The sequence below is a fragment of the Hyalella azteca genome, unplaced genomic scaffold, assembly GCF_000764305.2.
Source record: "Hyalella azteca isolate HAZT.00-mixed unplaced genomic scaffold, Hazt_2.0.2 contig2099, whole genome shotgun sequence".
In the NCBI taxonomy this organism is placed as follows: Eukaryota; Metazoa; Arthropoda; class Malacostraca; order Amphipoda; family Hyalellidae; genus Hyalella; species Hyalella azteca.
Genome location: NW_025932386.1, coordinates 364,842 through 382,668, shown reverse-complemented (window position 1 = coordinate 382,668; position 17,827 = coordinate 364,842). Strand labels below are relative to the sequence as shown.

The 17,827-nt window shown below is 38.0% G+C and overlaps 2 protein-coding genes across 7 annotated transcripts in view; one reads left to right on the top strand and one right to left on the bottom strand.

The window, feature by feature from the left end:
• LOC108678157 (collagen alpha-1(I) chain) overlaps positions 1-17,827 on the bottom strand; it is a 142,869-nt gene that overhangs the window by 111,470 nt on the left and 13,572 nt on the right. The gene's annotated exons all lie outside the window — the stretch shown is intronic.
• Positions 1,344-7,674, top strand: LOC108678158. 4 transcript variants are annotated; one of them, XR_007157237.1, is made up of 7 exons: positions 1,344-3,589; positions 4,179-4,544; positions 5,173-5,266; positions 5,469-5,864; positions 6,087-6,231; positions 6,407-6,483; positions 6,753-7,674. XR_007157237.1 is itself a non-coding variant. In XM_047885089.1 (7 exons), the coding sequence occupies exons 1-7, from the start codon at positions 3,345-3,347 to the stop codon at positions 6,906-6,908; spliced, it is 1,479 nt and encodes a 492-aa protein (XP_047741045.1). In that variant the 5' UTR covers positions 1,345-3,344; the 3' UTR covers positions 6,909-7,674. The 4 variants fall into 4 exon arrangements, 2 of the variants coding, with proteins under 2 accessions (XP_047741045.1, XP_018021998.2); XR_007157236.1 differs by having other exon boundaries at positions 6,689-7,674; XM_047885089.1 differs by having other exon boundaries at positions 1,345-3,589.

The following is a 17,827-nucleotide window of genomic DNA, read 5'->3' as shown; positions in this document are numbered from 1 at the left end:
GGAATTTTGGACTGGACATGCATATAAATATACATCATCCTGTATCATCAAACCCTCCAAAAATGATCAAAAACGCGTTTTCGAGCAGTCCAAGGGCAATATAAAATAACAAGAAATAAATTTGTACTTCATCCAAGAAGTATAAAGAGAGATTTCATACAATGTACTAATTGTGATAAATACAACATGATGCATATAATTTTGAGAGTACCGCGGCAGCAACACCTGCGTGCGCGAAAAACTAGTGCTGTAGACTCTCAGAATTTTTTAATAGGTCTCCACGAGTCAGTGCCAAGCACCAAGTAATTATTAAAGCGTTTCAATTTTCACCGGATCGCTGATCGTTGCAGTTATTACATAGTCGCATAATCTTACAAGTATCACAGGACGGCTGAGCGTCGCAAGTATCGCACACAGAGAGAAAATTCTGGGGCCTTACGTGTTTCGGGCATGTGTTTCGACTGAGAGTAAGTGATTCGAACTCAGCCCCTATCATATATGAAGTAATTGCAATGCACGTTCTTGTCATGTATTTGTTTAAAAAAAACTACTTAGAATATTTTTGAAGTCAACAATTTCGAAAAAAATGCAAAAAAAATAGCAAAACGAATGTAAAACTAATTTTAAATTAACGTAGAAGTGAAAAATAGGACTAGTTTTTTACGCGTATCGGCGTATGAATATGTGCGTGTGTACGTTCAACGGCTTTTGGCGGCATAGCTTGAAGAACAGTGTCCGTTACACGTGGACGCGTGTGGTGTATGTGTATCGCGCGATTAAATAATGTTACAAATAATAATCAAATGGTCGCGTGTATCTCCCTGTAATCAATCTGAGTGATACGCTCGTTTGTTTAATTTACAGTTTGCGAAAAGTTTCTCTTCAGAAATGACTTCGACCTCGTATTACTGCAGCTTGTGTCCCTTCGAATCAAGATTTATATCGCTGCTCTTCAGGCACTTGTCTAATCAACATGCAAATTTACCTAATTTTAATGTTCAGTGTGGTGTCAACGGATGTGTAAATTCTTATTCTAATGTTGCAACACTTAGAAAGCATGTTTATAAGAAACATCGGCATATAAAAACCCTTGCTAAAGGAGAAAGTAGAGAAAAAGCTGGACAAGAATTTGAGTCAAATTCTCCAGAGATGGCTGAGAGATCTAGAATAGATAGTGAAAAATCAATTCTGACCAATTTAGAAAACTCTCCTGAGAGACAAAGCAAGGAAGAGGCAGAAACCAGTGCTGTGACCAATTTTCTGTTGTACATCCGTGAAAAACAAGGTGTATCAGAAAAAACTGCTGAAACAGTAGTGCAGCAATTTGAAGAAATAGTGGAAAATTGCCTTCATCAAACTGAATATGCCGTGGATGACTGCTCACTAACAGCTTCTCAGAAATCAAGTATTTTGAAACCTCTTTCAAATTTAAAGGAGATTTTAAAAGCTCACAACTCAGTGCACAAACAGAGGAAAATGTTCAAAAAAAGGGGATTTGTTGAGCCAGAGGAAATCTTTCTTGGCAACAAGGATTCGTATATATATGTCCCAATCCTTGAAAATTTGAAGGCGCTTCTGAAGCACTCTGATGTACGAAACCATGTCTTAAGTCAAAAGCCTTGTCCTAGTGCTAGTGATGATCATATAATAGACAGTTTCTCATCTGCACAACACTGTCAAAGTTCTCCCTTTCTATCTGACCAGAATTGCTTGCACATTCAGCTTTACTTGGATGATTTTCAAGTGGTGAATCCTCTAGGCACTTCAACCAAGAAGAATAAATTATGTGCCATGTATTGGTCATTGGGTAATATCCCACCTCATTTGAATAGCCAATTGTTCACTATACAAATTTTGTTGCTGACCAAAAGTGTAAATATAAAAAAATATGGATTTAAAAAAATATTACAAAAATTTTTACATGATATGCATATTCTTGAGGAGCAGGGGCTGAAAGTAGAAACTTCCCATGGAAACTTTAATTTCAAGGGAACTTTAGCTTTTGTACTTAGTGATAATTTGGCTGCCCATGAACTGGGGGGCTTTGTGGAAAGTTTTTCATCCCTGCGTGTGTGCAGGTTTTGCATGGCAACTAAAGAAATGATAAAAGACAAATTTACAGAAGAGGAATTTGTCTTACGAACAGAGGAAAGCTACAATGAAGCTGCCAGAATTGTTGAAGCTAACAAAGAAATGTGTACCACTTATGGCATAAAATCAAACTCAGCTTTGAACAGCTTAAAATATTTTCATGTCTGTTGGGGGTTCCCGAGTGACATAGCTCACGACTTGTTTGAAGGTTTCTGTTTAGATCTGCTGAAAACAGTTCTAACTCAATGCATGTCTAAAAAATACTTCACATTAAATTATTTGAACGATAGAATTGAAAATTTCCCATACACTGGGCGTGATAAAAGGAACAAGCCTGCTCCCTTAAGCAAAGACAAGCATGGTGGACTCAGTGTAAGGCAAACTGCTGCCCAGTGTGCAAACTTGGTGCGAATGCTCCCATATTTGGTGGCGGAAAGAATTCCCACAAATGATCCTCATTGGTGCTGTTATGTGGATTTCCTTGATCTTCTTGATTTAATTTTAGCCCCTTCTTTGTCTTTTGGACACATCCATGTTATGAAAGATTCTATTTCCGCTTTTCTTGAAAATTTTTTCCATCTCAACCCTGATTTGCCTGTAAAACCCAAATCACACTATATCGTCCACTATCCTTCACAATTTTTGAAATATGGGCCACTGATCCATCACTCTACACTTCGCTTTGAGGGAAAACATAGCAATTTGAAGTCAGCAACCAAAATTTGCAAAAATTATATAAATACTTGTAAGACTATTGTGAATAGGCACCAGTTCATGCAGTGTTTACATCACAGGAATGAAGATTATTTGAAAGAAAACGACAAAGAGTTTCCCAAGCTTACCAAGATGGTAGCCCTGCAAACTCTGGATGAGAGAATATATACACTTCTCTCACCAATTGTTAAAGGAGAATCATTAATTCCTTTATCCAAATCAGTGAAGTACCAGGGATTGAAGTATGAGCAAGGAGCGGTGATTGTCACATCCTCAGACACTGACCTACAATTTAATGAAATTCATGAGGTGGTGTATGTTAACGATCAAATTTTCTTCATTGTAAACCCTTTAACTACGGACCATTTTTCCGGCCATTTTCATGCATATGCCTTGAAAAGAACTTCATCTATAAAATTAGTACCTCTATCAATTTTGAAGTCTCCATTCCCCCTTCAAATGTATGGAACTGAAGGACAGTTGAAGTTTGTGTCTTTGATGCATTTCATCCCTTCAACAGATTGAATTAAGTTCTAAAAATGTTTCAATATATCATACTGCTTTCAAATAGAAAATTTCTTGTGAAAGTGGCCAACAAAGAAGAGCTCCTTCAGGCAGCAAAGGAACGGTTACAAGAAAAAGGACTTTTAAAAAGCCAACAATGTCATCTCGAATATTACATGGCCAATCTCAATACATATTGTGAAGTTGATCCCGAAGATCTAGCTGACAGCGGGATTTTGAAAATGGTATTTGATACCCCTGAAATTTTGGATGATGAAAGGTAAGATTGCTAGTCTTTGCCAGAGTTGTTAAAAATTTATAACCTTACAAATGATAATGATTATATAATAATTATTCATTAATAACAAAATAATTAAGCTTACACCCACTTGTTGGTGAAATGTAAAATAAAACTATATTAAATCCGGAGAGTCCTCCCACATTTCATAGAAATATTGTAACAACTAAAAAAATTGAAGTATTGCTAAACTAAGAATAGTGGCATAAACTTCAACATTTTTCCTATCTATGTAGCATAAAGCAAGTTAAGAAATCCTATATTTACTACCTCTAAAAAAATCAATGTAAAAAGTGTGAAAAGGGAGATTTTTGCAACAGTACCTCTGCTAAGGTCTGTAGCAAATTTGACTTCCCAAAACCTGTACTTGCACAAAAGTTGCACGCAGGTGTTGGCTTAAAAACATGATTGGCGGAATTTGCATTGCTCATCCTAAAAAAAATGGCAGCCATTTCTGTAAGATGGGTAATATGGGACACCCCCCAGGGTAATAAAGGACATCCCTAAAACACATTTGCAGTATAATTACAAAAAAATTTACAGTATAACTATTGCCACTGTGCTCTTTCAGGAACTTGAGTGCATGTCCAGTTACACAGAGGCCCGCTGAAGAGAATATTCTCCCAGTCTCTACCACAAGAAGAGAATATTGCGAAAATAGCACAGAATCTGTTCATTCTGTTCAGACTGCCAATATGTTGGATCATTCTCCTAATGATATCCAACAACCAAGTTCATCTCCAGCTTCAATGGAAGTGATGAAATGTACCAACCTAAATGAAACTCTAAATCCCAAATGGCCTGCAGTATTCAGCATTTCAAGTAATATCTTCCCCAAGACCTTGAGGGAAGCTCTAGAGGCTGAAGAAACATTAAACAGAAAAAACATGACGGAGTTATTAGATTGTTTATACAACCTAATAACAAAATTTACCTTGTGAGTACCATAACCTACATACTATACTGATTACTGACTGCAAATTAATTTCATGTGATTACATCCATTTTTTAAAAAGTAAATAAACAACCCAGTTTTAGTTCAAATACCCAGGGTATAACAATTTGGCAAAAGCAAAAATAAATGATTTATATTTCATCACTTTTTTCCTTTATCTTTGGCTTACAACAATAAAATTTATGTTCATATTTAATTTTCTCTAAGTTTATTCCTGTGTTTCTAATTACAATAGAATATTTTTTCAAAACAACTTGCCATTATTTGGAAAAAAAATAAATGGTTGATCACACTAAAAAATATATGAATAACTTTGCAAAATGACAGTTTTTGGTAGATGCATACCGTAGCCAAAGATTATTATGAATTTCTAACCCAAAACATACAAGTTGAAAAATAGTTTTAGCTATTATTTTGTGTTTTAATGCTAAAAATTCATGTTTTACATCCTTTCAATAATGATTATTAAATGGTTTCATCCTTTTGATTATTAAAGATATGTTGATACCATTATATTTGGCTCAAACTTGAATAATACTAATTAAGTTTTTTGCATTTTTGTGCTTATAATTATCATATTCTCAATTGGTAATGCAATATTTTCACACAGCTATCCAACAAAACAAAACTATCATGCTGTTGCATTAGCCTTACTGATGAAGTACCCTCATCTAAAGAAAGATATTGAGTTTGGTGATGCTGTGGTAAGTGACAAGTCATGATATTTTCTTTAAAAAATTTTTCATGTACCCTGCACACATTAGCAATTATGAATATTAGTCATGTTGTTTATTTTTTATCTTCAAAACCGTGTAAATTATTTCAACTGTTGATTAGAAAAAATACAACTTAGTTATTTTGAATAGGCTGTACAATGTGAAGCTCAATGTCACTTACCATTGCCAGGAAATATGGAGGACGAGAATGTCAATGAAAGCTAGGAATGCAAGACAAAGACGGGATAGTCAAGAGCCTTGTGTCATGGCCATGAGAGCAAAGAAGAAATTGCATCTGCCACAGGAAGAAAATGATGACATGCCCCCAAAGAAAATTCCCAAAAATGTTCCAGCATTTGGTGTGGTAAATTACATGCCAAGCAAGCCCCTTACTGAAGATGACATATCAATTCAACGTCACCGTACACAGATGATCAATGAGCTAAAGAAGAAAGCTCCGAATCCAAGAACAATTGAAGAGCTCATGAAGCTCACATTTCATGACCGAAGGCAGCTCATCATAACAGAAAATGCAACAGTCGCTTACATTGCTGAACTGTATCCAGCTATTTTCAATCCAAATCAGGTTTGAGGAGTAGATTGGTAAATATTATATTATCATGAGTATTGGAATATTATCATTGATTATAATATATTCGTCCACTCCTATTTCACTGCTATTCACTCTGGTTTATCAAATATTTTAATGTTATAAAGGCTGTACTTTGCCCTCATTTCTACTTCTATTCCGATGCATTTAAATGGTCATAGGTCATGAGTAAAATTTTATGCATTATATTTTGTACAGATACTCTTCGAGTTTGAGCGCTTGACGGAGATCAACTTGATGGAAAAACTTCGGGAAAGTATGAAGATTCATGGGAGAGCGATTCACTTGCTGAGTCAAGTTGCCATTCCTGAAAAGCGTGATTTGGATTCAGCTGAATATGAAGGTAAGACTTCTTTTAAATTAAGAGGTAGGTACTTCATGATCCTCTAGATGGATTGGAAATTCAACAACCCTCTAGTGAATTGTCATATGTCAGATTCATTTCTTTTAATCTATTCATGCAATCCATTTATATTCATCTTATTTATTTTCTCTCGTCTCCGTCTTTTCTTTTTCAGATCAAATGATGTCCAGTGCTTTGCTCCTTATTCCAGCACTGATGCGCGAAACAATTAAATATGATATGCCTGTGGAGGTTAGAAAGACTTACATCCATAACTTTTACTAATAAAACAAAATTACATGAGTTTATTTATTTTGCTCTTTGGTGTGCACTCAAGTTTCGCTTGAAAAACCATGCTTGCAATCTTCAGAAAAATTAGTCTCATTTTATATAAAAATTGAAGTTAGTCTCATTTTGTATAAAAATTTACCTTTGGTTTACCAAGTTTATTTGACAGGGATCCATTATCAAGGCGGCCCCAGGTCTTCATTTCACTGACGCTTCGCTTTCCACCTCTGAAGGTATCATCCTCGCAGAAGGCAGGGAGATTTGCAAGGTATCTGGCATCACCGAAGGTTTCTTGGCATGGTTTGGCACGTTCTACGTGTTTAATATGTCTTATCCAAAACATGCCAAAAAAACTCTATGCTTCATTCAACGAGCCCTACTTGGTCTGAAGGACAAAAGCAAGACACCCCTCATCGTTCTCGAGACCTTACGCAAGTTGTCTAGCTTGAAATAATCATTAAATATTTTATAGCCAGTGCGATGCAGTAGTTCAGATGTCTCCTGGACAAGAATTTTCTGTTATGTTTAATTAGGTTAATTTCTACAAGTGTCATCACCGAGCCAGTTTGTTAGTCTTACCGACGCTATTACTGCTATAGTAGTTTTCTAATTTAGTTCATTCATACTGTAAGGGAAACTCGTTTATTTTTTCAATTGAATTAACATTTTTCGATGTTAAGACGATCCTTCCTGACCATCTTAACATTTTTCCAGGTGATAGCGTTATTATTTTTTCTTCCTCGTCGCTGGTCATTCAACTCGCTGGGTCCTCTCCCTCTGACGTGCCTCACTTGGTCATGTGCTGTCCCACGGCGTGCCTCTCTGCAGGCATGTTGTGCTCTCCCTCGCTGGTATGTGGTCCTCTCCCTCAGGCATGTGGTGCTCTCCTTCGGGTCTGTGGTGCTCTCCCTCGGTGTCTGTGGTGCTCTCCCTCGGTGTCTGTGGTGCTCTCCCTCGGTGTCTGTGGTGCTCTCCCTCCCTCACGGTGTTCTTTTCTTTTGACTGGATTCTTTGGTTCGCTGATATTTTATGGTTCCCTGATGTTTTATTTTGATGGTGTTCTTTTATTGTTAAAAAAGGAAAACGAATACTCTCTCGGATATCTTGTATTATTAATTTCGTGGACGATGCGGACTAAAATATAAAATATAATGTTCATAATAACCCAATTTCAATACCCCGAGCATGCAAAACTCAGCGACAATGAGTCGCCTTAAGGCTGCGATGAGACCCTCAACTTCGATCAACATTCATTCTATAAATCAAAAAAGTTGATCGAGGTTGGTAATACCATTTTTTTCAAGCATTTCATTTCAATTCACTGACATTTCCTTAATTTAATAAAAATTTTTAATGCTTTGAAAAAATGGGGGGACTGAGCTGCCTTGCATCTCGGTTTTTTACTCTTATGTATAATAAAAATTGTTTCTATAACATAATTACTTTTTCAGTGATAATGTCGCCGGGAGGAGAAAAATCTGTGGGTAATTACTTCATCCGGTGCTGGAAACTGGACAAGGATNTCACCCGGCAACCAACGTTGTTCCAGCGAAATCACCCGGTAACTAACGTTGTTCCAGCGAAATCACCCGGTAACCAACGTTGTTCCAGCGAAATCACCCGGCAACCAACGTTATTCCAGCGAAATCACCCGGCAACCAACGTTATTCCAGCGAAATCACCCGGCAACCAACATTGTTCCAGCGAAATGACCCGGTAACCGACGTTATTCCAGCGAAATCACCCGGTAACCGACGTTGTTCCAGCGAAATCACCCGGTAACCAACGTTATTCCAGCGAAATAACCAGGTAACCAACGTTGTTTCAACGTCATTTGTGAGAAGTGATCGTAGTATAGCGCTGACCGCTGGACAGGCCGGCGCTGTAGCAGCTGTATGGGCCAGCAGTACATCATCTCGGTGCACGGCTTACCAGCGTGTCAACAGGCTGTCTCTTATACACATCTAGATGTGTATAAGAGACAGGGACTAGGCAAGAGCGTTCGGAGGTGACCGTTGTGCCGCAAAAAGCGCCATGGCGCACCGCACTCAACGGTAAATCTTGGCGGCGTGTCCAGCATGGCCTAAAACAGCGCTGCTACCTACCGCCACCTTTTGGCTAGCCGAAAAAAAGCAGTCTTATGGCTAGTCGGAAATGCTATTTTATGGCTAGTCGGAAATGCTATTTTATGGCTAGTCGGAAATGCTATTTTATGGCAAGCCGGCCAATCCAATTTATGCTCACCAGAAAATGCCATATTACGGCTAGTCGGCAATGCCAGCTTATGGCTAGCGGGCCATGCCATCTTATGGCTAGCCGGAAATGGCAGTTAACGGCAAGCCGGCAAATCCAATTCATGCCCACCAGAAAATTCCATATTACGGCTAGTCGGCCATGCCAGTTTATGGCTGGAGGGCCATGCCATCTCATGGCTAGCCGTAAATGTCATCTTACGGCTAGCCGACAATTTTCCACAAAACTACTGAGAATAAACTGCGTCGGTGTCGACAGACGTTTCGCCGAAACTTTTCGTGTAAGTTGCGATGAACTGGATGAGTTGCGATGCACATACTGCGAAAAAGTTCCCAATAAATGAGCAGGTTTGTAGCAAAACTTTATCGTCATCAGACACGCACTAGTTACAGCAGGGCGCACCTTCAGATTGATTTCACGGTGCGGCAACAACAGCATTTGATGACTGTTCTAATCAACGGAAATTTGGTGGCCCTGACAACAGCCTTAAAATAATGATAGTATGATCTCGCAAAAAATTCATCTATTACGAAAGGTTTCAACACTTGATCAAGACTCTTGAATTTACTTGACATCGGAATTTACTGATCAAATATCATAGTTTTATCATTAAGCAATAGCAGCTTAGCTTATCCATTTACAAATTACCGTAGATTAATTAATAATTTCATAAAGCAAAATGTATAGAAGCTAAGTATTGATGATAACGAGCCTCCTAGCGTAAGCGATAAGAAGCGCAATACATAGCGGCGCAACACACCAAGCATATGACGTTGAAATAACGCGATTAAACGCGGTTTCAACAAAATTAACTAGTAATCAACAGTTTCGAGGAAATCAACTCGTAGACAACGTTGTTCCAGCGAAATCACCCGGTAAGCAAAGTTGTTCCAGCGAAATCACCCGGTAACCAACGTTGTTCCAGCAAAATCACCAGGTAACCAACGTTGTTCCGGCAAAATCACCCGGTAACCAACGTTGTTCCAGCGAAATCACCCGGTAACCAACGTTGTTCCAGCGAAATCACCCGGTAACTAACGTTGTTCCAGCGAAATCACCCGGTAACCAACGTTGTTCCAGCGAAATCACCCGGCAACCAACGTTATTCCAGCGAAATCACCCGGCAACCAACGTTATTCCAGCGAAATCACCCGGCAACCAACATTGTTCCAGCGAAATGACCCGGTAACCGACGTTATTCCAGCGAAATCACCCGGTAACCGACGTTGTTCCAGCGAAATCACCCGGTAACCAACGTTATTCCAGCGAAATAACCAGGTAACCAACGTTGTTTCAACGTCATTTGTGAGAAGTGATCGTAGTATAGCGCTGACCGCTGGACAGGCCGGCGCTGTAGCAGCTGTATGGGCCAGCAGTACATCATCTCGGTGCACGGCTTACCAGCGTGTCAACAGGCGTCCGCTTCTACGTACCTGCCCAACAAAAATAAATGCTGTTAAAATTTTGTTAGGAATTGCTAACTTCCGTAAATACATGCACTAACAATAATAAATACCATGACAAAATTTAGCAAATAGAGTACGGTAATTATTTTATAATTGTGTTAGGACAGCGAGAGAGGATCGACTCTCGCTCTTATTCTTAAACCGCATACAAGCAACAACTAATACAATTTCCATTTTCTGCATAAGTTAAATATATTATTAACTTAGAAACTACAAGCTCGTCTGAAACTCTCCAATTGCAATGTCAGGACTAAAACTAATAATTTAGAAGTACATAGAAATTTAACATTATTGCTGGAGTCGCATTGTAATTTTCAAGAGCAATTCAAGACTTAGCTAAATAAATGAGCGCCAATGCTAGAAACGTAGAGCTTGAGCTACGGAAAAAATCACCGCGGAGTATCTAGTATCTACATCAAGCAAAATACTATAATATTTAGTATAAATATTATTTGCATCTAGCTAAATCAAGTGCCTCCTGAGCTAACGACATGATTAACCCTTTAAAACCTCAATGGCTAATGTCTAAGAGATTGCATTAATGCATTAAATGATAAAATGGTAAAATTTGATCCCAACAATGATGGCGCAGCATATAAATCAATCATAAAATGTACTACTAAGATCATTATAATACGACCGCAACGTTTACAGAACGAAAATTTCCCTACTTTATAAATAGCTTCAAATCGTAATTGATATTCTTGACAAAAAAATTATCTCAGCATTAACAAATAATTCGGAAACTTAACACGTTTATTGAACTTGAGAGATAAAGATGCGAAATAAAACAAAATGCGAGTCATCAAAGTAACTCCAACATTAAATTATACAATTGGATAAGTAAGTTTGACTGTGTGATTATTTTTTTATATTTATTCAGGATGACAGCATGGACCCGGCAGTTGGTATTGTAGGAGAACGAACGCATGGACCCGGCAGTTGGTATTGTAGAAGAGGCGCTTCATTAGGCCTATTGAGATCGTAAAAGCTCTTCATGCGCGCCAACGACAACCACAACCATCAGCTTGTCTTCGCCACAACGGTAGTAACGAAAGAAAATAGCCACAAACTCACTGCCGTCACCACATTAGCACAACATACCAACATTATTATCAGGACTAAAAATTACGCTGAAGACAATACCAGAAATAAAATGGCATGTTCATCACACAAATCACAGACAAAACGCAATCACATTCAGACAAATGAAGGCGCTTAATATTACATCAAGCATAAAATATACGTTGATTGGTACGACCATTATTCCAGTGCTTGGCAAATACAACTTGGAGCTCCCATGTATGACGCCATCACTTTAACTTTTCGTCCATAACTACAATGCTGATTATGCATAAAAAACTACGAATTTGATAATACAAGGAGGACTATATCGCCACATCGTTCGCCCTCAGGGCATTTCTAACCAGAAGTCAGTACAAAATTTCCATCAGTCTACTAAACGCATGGACACGGCTAACCCTAGCACATCATATATACCGAGTATGATTGATCCATCATAAGCATACGAATATATGAATTTAATGACTAGTGTACTATGCTAACAAACTATTCAACTCTAAGCGAAAATCTTTTCAACGGAGCACTTATATGATCGGTAGATAAAACGAGGAACAAATTGCCGCTAACAAATGTGAAAAAAATCAGACGACTTCCTAATGTGGCAAATTAGATGTCGATTGCGTGCGTCTGGGTTGCAGTCCGTAACAGGTTCAAAATCTGCGAATGCTACATTGAAAAACAGAAACATCAGATTGATTATTTACCTCGGCGCATATCGTCAAGAACAAAACTTACAAGCTCAGCGATTGCGCACACAACTTATTTAGACAGCGCAAAGTAGAGATGCAGAGCAAAGTAATAATAAATAAAATCAATAAGATAGAATAACTTCGTAATATACTCTGGATAAGTGGGCGGATTATCTGTGCTGCGCTACTGAAGAGCGTTGAGATGCAGGCGAAGGCTCTATCCTTCACTGCCCCGCCGAAAAATTTGCCCATTTTTCTTAATGTTATTCAAGCAACAAAGAAAAATAAATTAATGCGGTGTTTGAGGAGTAAAAAATTGACTGCAAAGCACGAATGCATACGCACAGCCTTGCAGGAGCACTATTATTATTGAGCAAATGTTAAAGAGCGCAGAGGCGCATGCATGGTCATATGATTACTGTAGAGTGGCCAGCACTTGGGACTTGATCTCTGCAATAGACACTCACTCGTCCCGAGGCTGATCTCGAGCTCGCGCCAACTCGTCACAAGTCCATTACCCTTGGCAGGTATCATACACTCGGATTCTTCAATACAATATACAATTGAAAGTAATGTTTTTATCCAGAAAACGAATATAAACGCTCATATTGAGTACAAAATGCCATACTAAATTTCTTAATATACCGCTATTTAATTATAGCCATGACAGCAATAAATGTTAGATCATAAGATTCAATGATGATGCAACTTATTGTTACTCACAGCAATATATTGTGAAATATTACAAAAAATTTAAAGCGCAAGTCATGGTGCACAGATACCATACGATAACTCGGCTTTAGCAGAGGTACGTGAACTCTTATCACTGATTCATACGGTCATTTTGGTGGCTATATACAGCCATAATAGTTATGCAACGAACATTTATTCCAACATTCAAGCTATCAAATATACACATTTTCGTAGTCAAGACACTTATATCTACATAATCTATATATACGTATATATAAAAAATTATAAAATAAATCCATATAATACGCATATAAAAATTAATAAAATGTACATAAATTTCGACTTTATGAACACTGTTTAGAAACGATTACTTAAATTAAACTGTGTAGACTATTATTGTATGCATTACTCAACGAGAAAAAAAAACAATCGCCAGTCGTTATCAAGCATCCGATCTAATAATTACAAAATCTATCTAGAATAATCAGAAAGAATTATTGCTACTTTAGCTCTCTGCTCGTGCTGTGGTCAAGAAAATGTGTCACTACGTGGACAAAATGACACGTCAATTTATTTTAGTGAAAGTTTATTATTGCCCACAGACGTCACACTGAAAGATGATACTTGAGAGCGATGAAGCTTAAGAAATGCACATGCGCGAACTGCACTTCTGTGTGTTTCTTCATTAACAAACATTTATAACAAATATTAAGTACAAATTCTATTTCAATTCGCTGGGATGATGTATATTATTTATTTTAATAATATGATAACAACGAAATTTCGTATACTTATGCATTGATGCAATGAAATAAGACAAGAAGACAACTTTCACTTGCAATAAAGGAGGAGAAAATACATTTGAATGTAAAAGAATAGATATAACATTCCCTGGTAAATTCAGAAAAGCGGAGACTAATTTTGTTTACCAAAAGATAACATACAACACACACTGGCGAAAACGAATTCACCATACAATTTCTTGAATAGAAACAAGTGCATTCAACACCAATCATTCGAGTTACGCGGAATCCGCTTATCGCGACTTTTAGGAAAACCCAGCAGATAATCAACACCCCTCGTATCGCTGATATCGACTCCAACAGATAAAAAAACATATATGAGATAATCCGGCAGCGCATGTTGCATCAGGGTGCATAATACAGTCGAGGAACATGATGTTGCATGTTGCATCGGGGTGCATAATACAGTCGAGGAACATGATGTTGCATGTTGCATCGGGGTGCATAAGACAGTCGAGGAACATGATGTTGCATGTTGCATCGGGGTGCATAATGCAGTAGAGGAACATGATGTTGCATGTTGCATCGCGGTGCATAATACAGGAGAGGAACATGATGTTGCATGTTGCATCGCAGTGCATAATACAGTCGAGGAACATGATGTTGCATGTTGCATTCCTAAAAAAATACAACTCAGACGAGGAACAGACTAGTTAGGTGACATGTACTAAAGGAGTCAAAATACATACGAAGAACATGAAGTTATATATGATAATAGAGTTCTATCAAACTTAACCATCTATCTCTTCTGTTTTTCTTCTATCTTCTTTTCTTCACCCTAAACCTTCTATCGTATCACCCATTTAAATAGATATAATAAAATAATTGACCTCCAGAAATTCAGCGGCACCGAGATGAAAATTAGATCCCGAACTAAATATAAAGAACGTGAAACAAATATCACAATTTTTATTCGGAAATTTTCGCACTTGAATGCTTTAGGATAATGGTCTTGCGAGAAAATTTTGCCGCGTTGAGCCCAATTGCAGGTCACAATAATTAGGTGATCATAATGATGAGGTAAAGACGAGAACGAATTAGGCCGGTGGTGTGCAAATGACAAGCGTGGGCGCAATTTGCAGCGGTTGCAGAAAATTCGACCAAGAAAAATAATTGAGGACATTCGACGTTGTTATTGATGCTTTATCCAAATTTATCGTTATAATTGCTGTCACACGAGAGAAATTGACAAAAACCTCTTCATGGATATTATTGTAGAAATACTGAAAGCAAATTTAAGTACCGATATTTTAATTCCGAGAGCGAAAACATAAATTAAGACAGTATTTGAGCAAACTAACAGTAATGTTTATGTGGAAACAATTATACTAGATATATTTTAAGTTCATTTCCTCGTGTAATTGACGTTTAAATTACGCTTTTCTTGTAAGGCTTTTGCAAAGGTGAAGCCAGGAAAAGACAATTCAGACTGCACGTATTGACAAGACATTAGTGGGACGGAATGCTCCAAAATCGAGAAGAGATTTACGAGAAAATGCGTCAGGGTGACAACAGTCAATCGATGCTGACTGCTTGAGCGGCAGCTTGGGCTAATGAATGTACCTATGAACTTCCAGTCAAGAATTATTCGTTGCAAGGTTGGATATTACTACATTTGTTTAATGAATTACCTTATTATGCATTATATTGCATGAAATTTGGCTTTTTAAACACTTAACAAGATATAAACATTGATTTGCATCAATGTTATATGTACCGTATTGATTATAAATAGTCATTGATTAGGCATTAAATTTGCATCAATAAATTCAATATATTTTTCTACGTTATAGTGAACGCAGCTGAAGGGTTGCATCTGAAAACATTCATAGTTCATATGATCTCAGCCTGCGCGTCAAAATTATTTTAATATTGACAAAAATAAGGATTCAGTGAAGAAGTTTCTTGACCAAAAAGGAAATAATTTTAAAAAGCCTAATGTTATCAATTATATACTCATAAATGATTAAAGATTCAACATAATTTCATAAATAAAACATGTGCGCTTCAGTAAAATCCGAAATGCTAGTGTTACAATTAAAAGCATATTGCTACCATGGCAAAGCACGAGGCCATAGAGACTAACTATGCTCATTGCACAAACCAAATGTTAAACTTGGCATTACTTTAAAGCTAATTATAATCATTATATAAAAGCCACATCCAAATCGGAATTTTCATGAACATCGAGACCTGATCATTTACCACGTTATGATTTACCGCGTTATGAATTACCACGTTATGCTTTACCACGATTCGCTTTACCACTTATGATTTACAGGTTTTCAAATAGGTACGCTACTCAAGCAGAACAATATCCGAATTAAATTCTAGAAAGCTACAGCAAAGCGTGACTTATAATAGGAAAATTAATACGAAATTGATAGAGGGGTAATCACAAAATTTTTTTCGTCTCACAACCGCTTTCGACAAAATTGTATCAAAATTTTGCTACTAATATAGAGCGTTCTCAACAAATCCCTAGAAAATTTCTTGAACAAGGGAATCCTTACAGATCGTGCAGAGTTAAAAATTATACAGGGTGCGGCGCGGGAACTTACTTATTTGAATTGCGCGCCACGTGGCGGCCATTAGTCCTAGGAAGGTGGCGCCATGCGCAATATGGTGCGCGGGCTATGAAGTTTTTCGTCCACTCAGTTCAGTTGCGACCATGCAGTGGTCGAGAGAGGAGCGCGCGTTCGCAGTCTCTGTGTACTTTTCTAGTGGCCGTGTATTGAACAGCATGGAGGTCACCTACAAGATGTAATATTCAAGAATTAAACTTGTAAGTAAACCCAACGAAACTTTAAATGTAGCTCTTTGTAAAAAAGAAAGAATTAAAACGCTATCTTTAATACTTTTTACTTTGTGATTTTTTTAAAAGAGTAAGTTCCCATTTTTTTAAAAGAGTTCCTTTGAACAGCAGCAGATATTTGGGCCCATGGAATCGTGGCGCCAAGCCAATATATCCACGCCGGGGTTGTTTAGCCTCGTTAAGAATCATGACCGTCATATCGGAGGCCAATGGAGGGCCAGCAGCCAGTCTAGTATATTTCTTCCACAAGTTACAGCAGCGAGGGATGGTATAAGGAAGCCAGCCAGGCTTGCTCGCTCCGGCCTCGGTTGCGGAGTTTTTGCGGACGCAGCACGAGCAGCAACAAGAGAGCAGTTTTGGCAGGGTTCCGGGTTCTGACATCGCACCGGAACTCGAGCATATTTTTCGCTCAGCGAGAAATCCAGAGCAAAAGGAACATATTTTCGGATGCGGCAAAGACCAGCCAGTAGAAGAAACGGAGAGATGGCAAAAAACAGAGCAGTCGGCAACTAAGTCATTCGCTTGGAGATGTGTTTTGGCCAACGCAACTTCTTTATCTGGCCTTGCAGATGGAAATAAATAATGGCTAAGCAAGCCTTACAACATTCATAAAAAAGCACAAAACGCAAATCGATTTGAGAGATAAATTATGAGGTATATACACCTATTGCAAATCACTTATTTTATTCGTATTTAATCTTCAGAAGAATCTATGTTTCGTCGAAAATATATTTTATTTGAGAGAATTTGGAGAAAATCTAGCCGTTGCTCCTGTCGCCAAACGAGATACTTTTCAAGAAGCAAAACCTCAAACAAATTCAAGATTTATCTTTTCAAGTAGGTATCAGGGCCAAAATTCATCATCCAGAATCAGTTATCACAATCTTGCAGAGACGTTTCAATCTAACAACTTGTGTAAAAACAAGCATTCAAGCACTATGATCAGGCGGCTTTGATTATTAATAATTGCATCAAAGATGACTTCACAGGAAGATGAAATCACGATATTTATTGGCCAAAGCCTGCCAAACCTTCTCGGGTCTACAAAATTCATGGAGGTCGATGCTCGGTCGTATCTAACACGAATAAAATTATTCAAGCAAAAAAATTCATCTCTTAAATTTGGTAAAAGCATTAAATTCCAGAAAATAATGTGCGATAAAAGATAAGTAGCGCATGGCAACAATAAGGGAAATTTTCCTCGCGAACTTGTCGCGAAAAACATAGCAGAATCAAGGGAAGAACCCGAGGGTGGCAAGACAGCAGAAGCAAGGGAAGAACTCGAGGGTAGCAAGACAGCAGAAGCAAGGGAAGAACTCGAGGGTGGCAAGACAGCAGAAGCAAGGGAAGAACTCGAGGGTAGCAAGACAGCAGAAGCAAGGGAAGAACTCGAGGGTGGCAAGACAGCAGAAGCAAGGGAAGAACTCGAGGGTGGCAAGACAACAGAAGCAAGGGAAGAACCCGAGGGTAGCAAGACGGCAGAAGCAAGGGAAGAACTCGAGGGTA

What these genes read in the sequence shown, in the direction of transcription:
- LOC108678158 (XM_018166509.2), top strand. Translation starts at nt 3,345, where the DNA reads ATGTTTCAATATATCATACTGCTTTCAAATAGAAAATTTCTTGTGAAA. An exon ending in CTAATAACAAAATTTACCTT is followed by an intron (nt 4,545 to 5,172) that starts GTGAGTACCATA and finishes ATTTTCACACAG; the next exon opens with CTATCCAACAAAACAAAACT. An exon ending in CTATTTTCAATCCAAATCAG is followed by an intron (nt 5,865 to 6,086) that starts GTTTGAGGAGTA and finishes TATTTTGTACAG; the next exon opens with ATACTCTTCGAGTTTGAGCG.